The sequence below is a fragment of the Syngnathus typhle genome, linkage group LG4 (assembly GCF_033458585.1).
Source record: "Syngnathus typhle isolate RoL2023-S1 ecotype Sweden linkage group LG4, RoL_Styp_1.0, whole genome shotgun sequence".
In the NCBI taxonomy this organism is placed as follows: domain Eukaryota; kingdom Metazoa; phylum Chordata; class Actinopteri; order Syngnathiformes; family Syngnathidae; genus Syngnathus; species Syngnathus typhle.
Window position 1 is genome coordinate 21,930,118 of NC_083741.1, and position 8,508 is coordinate 21,938,625.

The window sequence follows — 8,508 nt, forward strand, 5'->3', positions numbered from 1 at the left end:
ATGTCAGGGAGATCTCGCTCGTTGCCCTTCGAGGCACGGGAGGCTTTCAAATAAAATTAGCTTTGATATTCCACGAGTTTTATCAGCAAACATCTGAAGATGTGCTCAGTGCCGTCACCGGTGCACACTGGAGACTTTGAAAAAGTAACACTCCGAAAAGAGAAATTATGACTTGTCAGACCTCAAGGGATGAGTGTGTAAGGCAAGGATGTCAAACTCATTTTTGTTACGGGCCGCATCATAGTCATAGTTTCCTTCGGGGGACCATTATCAATTATGTACAGTATAGGCTACACAAAAAACTGATGAATAATTAGCTTTAAAATCAGTGAGTAGTAGAGACTGTTAAAATATTTTTAAAAATTTAATGGAAATAAAAACTGCTAGCAATAACTATTTGTATAAAGTGAGCTCAATTTTTTATTTTGTATTGACACATGAAGTCAATTTGTCTTCGTGGGCCACATAAAATGATGTGGCGGTCCGTATCTGGCCCCCGGGCCTCGAGTTTAACGCCTTGGTTAAGTCTCACTCCGCTTGACTATTACTAGAAAATGACCTTTTTGAAGTCTTACCTTTATTTATTTCATACTGTTGGCCTCAAATTTTTTTTAATTCAACCTTCACATCTTTCCTTTACCACTACAAATATCAGCCACATCCTTTCCAAATCTCTCAGGACTATTTCGAAAGGCATTCTCCTGTGCTGTCTCTCTCGCAAGGCAACGTCCCTCCCAGCACTGGGGCTTCTACTTTTCCCATGGGTGGACCTGGAGACATCATTAAATCCTGGTAAAAGCACGAGGAACCTCCCCAGTGGACCAAGGCCGCTTCATGTCACAAATTGATAACAAAACACAAACAAACACGGCGACACGGCACCCTCGGTCATGAAAACAAAGACTTCCTAAATAAACTCTTAAAATGGATTATTATCTTAAGTGGCTTTGCTGGAGTGAAACAAATCACACATTTCCCTTTCCTTAAATTTTTTTGAAATGTCCTTAAATTGTGACGCTCACTTTAGCAAAAGGTTTCAGACTGAGTGAGCCGTTCGCCACTTCAGAGCTAACCTGCGAAGTGCTCGCCACCCCCATAATTAAAGACATCATTTGTGTCATTTAATATTGATGTGGGTAAATGAAGACATGACCATTTGCCTGAGCTCATCTGGTTCTTTCATCTTTCACTTTTCTCGCTTTGACACAGCCATGCCCACCTGAACATCTACAGGAGACGCCAAATGAAATATTTACAAGATCACTGGAGACTTCATTAACGACTAATTGATTCCATTTGTGGTTTTCTGATGTGCACAAAATGGCTTTTAATACAGTTGGACAGAACTAGCCATGGTTCTGAGTCTCAATTCGATTAATCCAGCTTGATTAAAGTCGAGAAACCAAAACATGGTACAAAACTCAAACAAACAGGTTGCAGCCATCACCGCAATTTCTGATCGAGTGCTGCGTAAAAACAACGGTCAATAGTTCCATTATTTAGTCCGGCGACGAGACTACTCTCCTACTTCAGTCGTTTCGGGGAAGATCTGAGAGTAGCTTCAACAGTCGTATCCGTGAGTCAGATTTATTCATATTTTTGCAAGCGAGCATAAAAGATCTGTAGCTACGGCGGGCCTTCGGAGGACTCGACTTCTCCGAGGGGGCTTCATTAGCCCGTGACAAAGAAACAAAGGCCATGGAAGCTTTGCTTGCTAGGCAGCCTTCCACTCCTGAATTACAACATTGTACAAAAGAGCCTGAGTTGATTTGAAGGATACTTCGAAATGGTCACAATGGCCAGGGATCGAACCTCCGATCTCCGGCATTGGGGGACCCCCACTTTAAAACTTTTCCTAAATGTACCCTGGCTGTGCTTTGCCTCGCATTCAAAGTCAGATGGGACAGATTGTGTCTTAGTGGAATGCATTAACGCGACAGTGATGAAACACCTTCGCTTTGTTTACTCACTTTGTCTTATTGACTCCGTTTATCTTCCTGTGCGCCGTTCTTATTAAATGGCCATATCACATCTGATCTTGCTTTGGGCGTCATCTTGTCACGTCCACGTGAAAGCCATTCTCCATCAGCCGGGGTAATGGGAGCACTTTGGTGCTATGAGGCCAGCCGTCATTTTGGTGCTACAGGCCAATGCCTTCCCATTTGCCCATCACACGGGTTTCAAATCATCACCGTTAAAGGGCCCTGTCGTTTCAGGCGGGCTGCTTCTTCCTTCCACAATCCCATTGAGGGAAAGGAAGGCAAAAGTACTGTATTGTCTAGAGTATAAGTCGCAAAGAAGAAAAATACATATATAAGTCGCACCGAGTATAAGTCGCATTTTTGGGGGGAATGTAGTTGATAAAATACAACACCAAGAACAGTCATGTCATATTGAAAGGCAATTTAAAATAAAAATAGAATAGGCAACAACAGGCTGAACGGTACGGTATGCTAACGTTACACAAACAACTATAGCATAAATAACATGCTAACAAGTTTATCAAACTATCTGTGTCAATCATTAAATCCAACGAAATCTTCATCCTCTGCGTCACTTACAAACAACTCAGCTAACCCCGGAAATAAAAGATATGGCGCTTCCTCGTCTATGTCGCTTACGTCAGACTCATCATCAGTTGCAGTTCCAATTATTCCACAGGCCTAGAGCGCTAGCGGTTTAGTGTGAATGATACAATGTGTTAATAATTCCACACATAAATCGCTCCTGAGTATAAATTGCACCGCTGGTCAAACTATGAAAAAAAAAACTGTGATTTATAGTCCGGAAAATACGGTAGTCAAATTTGAACAATAGAAATCACTCCAAATTTTTGGCGAGACAGGCTTTGTCTATGCAGCGCCTCCCAAATGACCAAATGATCCCTTTTGCCAGCTATTTACTCATCAACCCAGCTGACAGCCGCGTCCCGGCCGCATCACTGTCAAGCACACTATCAAGATCCCCGCAGGGTGCTAATTGCCCGTGTCGTATTGTTATGTTTATTCTCTTACATAACCTTTGTAAAGAGCACAGATTCACGTTACTTTTGTTAGCGTGTTTTTATTTCCTGAACAAGCCTCATCACAATGATATTCATCCGCTGACCAATCACACCTCCACACCGCACGGAGAAGGGCAACAAAAAGTAGAGCATACCAAACAATGCAATATGCAAACGAGAAACAACACTTCCAAGTCAATACATAACAATTCCTCTCTTCCAGCTTTGATGCACCAATAATCATCAAATAAAAAAAATATAAGTACTATGTTTCTATGTGCTATTAAGTGTATACTTTTCTTTTTAGAGGCATTTCAAAATTCACAACAATTTTCAACATCAAATATTAACAACTTTTTTTTTTTTTTTCTTTTAAAGAACATTTGTTTCCTTTCAACATTTATAAATCAAGTCTGTCTGGTGGTTTGCGAACCCTCTCAGGATATCTGCGTCCAGGAGGATCAGGTAGGTTTGTCATTGGTTTGTGTATGTCCATTATCTCCGGTGTGGACATGTTTTCCTCAGGGGTGATGTCAGAGGCTGGTGTACTGTCCTTAGGGTTTTGTGGGACAGTAGGTGTGGTAGTTTGAGTAGCGGCATTTCCAGGTGATGCGTCCAAAAGTTGATCAACATGTCTGCGCCAGACGACATTAGGCTCAACACTCACTGTATATGAGAGTGGTCCAGTTTGTGTCAAAATTTCCGCATGTTGCCATTTGTCGCCTTGGTTACGATAGTCTCTTGCCAATACTTTTTGTCCGATGTCAAATGATCTTAGTTTCCTTTGTAATTGAGTTGGTGAACATTGTCTGTTTGAAACATGTTCTCGGATGTCCGGTTTCAGGAGATCTAAACGAGATCTTAGGTTTCTTCCCATGAACAACATTGCAGGTGACTGTCCAGTAGTAGTATGTGGAGTGTTTCTGTAGGCTAGCAGAAAGTTGGCGATTTTCTGCTGTAGTGGAACTTCCTCCCTCCTACTGGCTTTCATCGACTGTTTGAAAGTTTGTACAAAACGTTCAGCAAGTCCATTCGTCGCAGGGTGGTGAGGAGCAGAAGTAAGGTGTTTTATTCCGTTGCTTTTCAGGAAGATCTGAAACTCCTCACTAGTAAACTGGGTACCATTGTCACTTACAAGCTGAAGAGGGTATCCTGTACGTGCAAAAAGCATCTGTAACTGGTTCACTGTTACAGTTGTAGTTGCTTTCTTTACAGTGAAAACCTCGGGCCATTTCGAATGAGCGTCGACCACAATAAGGAACATGTGATCCATGAAAGGTCCAGCATAGTCAATGTGAACGCGTTGCCATGGGGCAACAGGCCATTCCCAAGTGTGGACAGGGGCAATCTGAGGTGAGCGCTGAGTCTGGTGACATCCTCTGCATGTTTTGACCAGAGTTTCAATTTGGTTGTCAAGGCCAGGCCACCACACATAACTTCTAGCAAGACTCTTCATCTTAACTACCCCCATGTGCCCATCATGCAGCGAGTTTAGAACTTTGGATCGCAGTTTGGGAGGTACAACAACGCGTGACCCCCACAGGACACATCCTTGGGACACAGTAAGTTGGTCTTTTCTGGTGAAATAGTCCTTAAGTTCAGTATCTGCATGCATTGGCCAGCCATTAACAGTTAAGTCATACACTCGAGATAGCAGAGGGTCGTTTCTTGTTTCTTTGCTTATTTGAGCGCAAGTCACCGGAAGTGGTTCCATTTGCAGCATGTGAAGATTTAAAGCAGGATCAGTAGCCTTCTCTGTCAGTGGTTGAGGAAGGCGAGAGAGACCATCTGCATTTCCGTGTAGTTTCGTCCCTTTATAGTCTATGGTATAGGTGTGTGCTCCAAGAAAGAGAGCCCAACGTTGTAAACGAGCGGCAGCCATAGCAGGAACACCTTTCTTTGGACTGAAAATGGAAACAAGAGGCTGGTGATCTGTAATCAGCATGAAGTGTTTTCCATACAGGTATTGGTTAAACTTCTTAACACCCCACACTAAGCTTAAAGCTTCTCTGTCAATCTGTGCATAATTACGCTCTGCTGGTGATAAAGAGCGTGATGCAAAGGCAATGGGGCGTTCAGAGCCATCAGTCATTTTGTGAGATAGAACTGCACCAATGCCATAAGGTGAAGCGTCACAGGCTAGACATAGGGGAAGCTTTGGATCAAAGTGTGTGAGCACCTTGTCTGAAATAATGAGTTCCTTTGCCTTTGTAAATGCCTGTTCACAGTCTTTAGTCCAGTCCCACTTTGCCTTTTGGTGCAGTAGTGCATTCAGTGGGTGCAGCACAGTGGAAAGGTTTGGCAAAAACTTGTGATAATAGTTAACAAGGCCAAGAAATGAGCGTAACTGGCTGACATTTTCTGGTTGTGGAGATTTTACTACAGCTTCAATTTTGTCTTGCGTTTTGTGAAGTCCGTGCTTGTCTATTTTGTGTCCACAATACTCAATGGACTCCTTGAAAAACTCACATTTCTTTTTGTTTGCTTTTAGACCATATTCTTCCAGTTTTGTTAGAACTGCATTCAAGTTTTGCAAGTGTGAATCTTTGTCCCAACCAGTAACAATAATATCATCCAAGTAACATTGAGTACCTGGGATTCCTTGTAGCACTTGGTCCATTGCACGTTGCCATATCGCAGGGGCACTTGTAATACCAAATACAAGCCGGTTGTATTGGTATAGTCCTTTGTGAGTATTTATGGTGAGGTACTTGCGTGAACTTTCATCCATTTCCATCTGTAGATATGCTTGTGCGAGGTCAATCTTTGTGAAGTGCTCACCATTTGCTAGAGATGCAAAAATGTCATCGATGCGAGGGAGTGGATACTGGTCTGCATGCATGACAGGGTTAACAGTTACTTTGAAATCACCACAAATGCGCACTTTGTCTGAAGATTTCTTGGCAACAGGTACGATTGGTGTAGCCCACTCAGACCAGTCCACTTTGGATACTATTCCTTGATCCATGAGATTTTGCAGCTCAGCTTCAACTTTTGGGCGTAGCGCATATGGAACAGGGCGTGCTTTATGAAACTTTGCTTTTGCACCTTCTTCCAGCTCGAGACGTGCTTTGATGTGTTTCATTGTTCCTATGCCTTCGCTGAACACATGTGCATGTTTATCCAGTATCTCAGTTAACTTCATGTCTGTGAGCTGTTTGGAGGCTATGTGCATGGACTTTATTTCATGCCAGTTAAGCTTGATTTGTCGTAGCCATCTACGACCAAATAGTGGTACACCTCCCTCTTTAAGGACGAACAGCTCAAGATTGCACTTTTGGTTTCTGTATTTCACTTTCACTTTGAGTTTTCCCAGTGGTGCAACCTTTTCTCCTGTGTATGTCTTCAGTTTTACACTGGTGCGTGACAGTTTAGTGTCTGGGAACATTTTCTTGTAGTCGTTGAATGATATGATCGACAGTGCTGACCCTGTGTCCAGTTCCATTTTTAATGGCACTCCATTAATTTTTGGTGTCAGCCAAATCACATCACCGTCATTCTCTTCTGTAGCACACAGCCCTAAACAAGCCAATTCTTCCTCACTTGAACTGTCAGAATCTGTCTGTGCTACTTTGTGCAATTTTTGTCCTTTTCTTATATTGTGTTTATCTTTTGCATTACTGTACTTTAATTTACACATCTTCTGTATGTGCCCTCTTCTATCACATTGTCGGCAGTCTTTATCCTTAAACCAACACTCTGCGGGGTCATGTGACTGTTTACCGCATCTGAAACAGGGCTTTGCTTTGGTATTATGCCGTTTGGTGTGCAGTTTAAACACAGAGCTTGTGGCTGCGTTTTTACCTTGAAGCTCCGTCGCATCCCTTGCTGCTGTCTCCGCTGAAACAGCTATTTCCACTGCTCGTTGCAAGGTGAGTTTGTCCTCCGTCAAAAGCCGTTTCTGAATGCTCTCGTTGTGCAGCCCGCACACGAACCTGTCCCTCAGAGCATCTGAAAGTCCGTCTCTGAACTGACAGTGTTCGGCCAGTTTCCTCAGTTCTGCGATGTACTCTGACACCGTCTCCGTCCTTGACTGGTTTCTCTTGTGAAATCTAAAGCGCTCAGCAATCACCAATGGAGCTGGGTTTAGATGACTTTTCATTATCTGCATTATTTCATCAAATGTTTTGTCTGCCGGTTTAGCTGGGGCGACCAGGCTGCGGAGTAAGTTATACATTTTGGCGCCCATGACACTGAGTAGGACAGCTACTTTTCTTTCGTCCTGTATCTCATTAGCTAGGCAGTACTGCTCAACTCTTTCCACATAAGTTGTCCAGTCTTCTACCGAACTGTCAAATATGTCCATATTTCCCAAGATTCCGGACATTTTATTATTTTTTTTTCACTTTTCTTGGCGTCCGTTCACTTTTACCTTGGTCCTGAGCGACACCCGTCCTCACCTCCGGCTTGCTTGATCAGAGCAGAATTCGGGGCGAGCAGACGAAACTTACGTCCACACAACCAAGTCCATGAAGCACTATTCACTTGTGTCCGGTCCACCTCCGCATTTGTAGGGTCCTTTTTAAGTCTCGTCGCCAATTTTGTTATGTTTATTCTCTTACATAACCTTTGTAAAGAGCACAGATTCACGTTACTTTTGTTAGCGTGTTTTTATTTCCTGAACAAGCCTCATCACAATGATATTCATCCGCTGACCAATCACACCTCCACACCGCACGGAGAAGGGCAACAAAAAGTAGAGCATACCAAACAATGCAATATGCAAACGAGAAACAACACTTCCAAGTCAATACATAACACGTATAAATATAGCTCTGCGGAACCGTTACACAAACACACCCCAACGAGCAAATATGCAATATTTCAGCCAGTCACCGCTGTGTGCCAAAGATCTCAGCAAATCCCTCAGGAGGCAGATAGCAAACATAACTCCAAACAAAAAAAGAAACATCTGCCAGCTCTGGCTGCCATCTTGGGTATTATTACAAAACAACAAGCCACACCAAGACCAAAAAATGTTTCTAGAAAGAAACGGATGGAAAAAATAGAGACTTCATAAGAATGATCCATAGCTGACTTTGGGTGAGAGGTCGGGCACGCCCCCGTAACGTTTGCCAGTCAATCACAAACAGCAAAATGAGAAAGGTCTCCCGTCTGTCATAAATCTCCAGAGGTGTGTGAAAAGGTGGAACATAGAGGACCGGACCGTCAAGGCCAAGATTACAAGGCTAATCCAATGTTTGTCAGACACTCACGCTGATCCCTTAATCCCGACTGCTAAAGCGTCTCCAGTCAGATGGAGTGCCAGCAGACCAGCGTCGCCCCCACCTGAACCCCCCCAAGACACAAACACCAGGATATGGAGACCAGCTGCCGCCCTCAGCTGTGTGGCAAATCTTTGTGTGTGTGCGCGTTGAGCTGAATAAATATGCATATACATGTGTGCGCTCACAGATGGCCAAAATGTGAATAACTACAAATCATGTCACAGTACTCATTATCATATGAAATAAACACACACGGTTGTTTTATTTCTTTTTAAA

At 43.2% G+C, this 8,508-nt stretch overlaps 1 protein-coding gene across 1 annotated transcript; it reads right to left on the bottom strand.

Annotated features, from left to right (window-relative positions):
- Positions 1-3,047: 3,047 nt before the first annotated feature.
- Positions 3,048-7,770, bottom strand: LOC133152349 (uncharacterized). Its single transcript, XM_061275884.1, has 2 exons — positions 6,809-7,770; positions 3,048-4,908 (listed from the first exon to the last, which is right to left on the bottom strand). The coding sequence occupies exons 1-2, from the start codon at positions 7,329-7,331 to the stop codon at positions 4,826-4,828; spliced, it is 606 nt and encodes a 201-aa protein (XP_061131868.1). The 5' UTR covers positions 7,332-7,770; the 3' UTR covers positions 3,048-4,825.
- Between the last annotated feature and the right edge of the window lie 738 nt (positions 7,771-8,508).

Coding starts and splice junctions, on each gene's coding strand:
- LOC133152349 (XM_061275884.1), bottom strand. CDS start 7,331: ATGTCCGGAATCTTGGGAAATATGGACATATTTGACAGTTCGGTAGAA. Junction 4,909..6,808: donor GGATGCGACGGAGCTTCAAG/GTAAAAACGCAG, acceptor TTCCATTTTCAG/TCCAAAGAAAGGTGTTCCTG.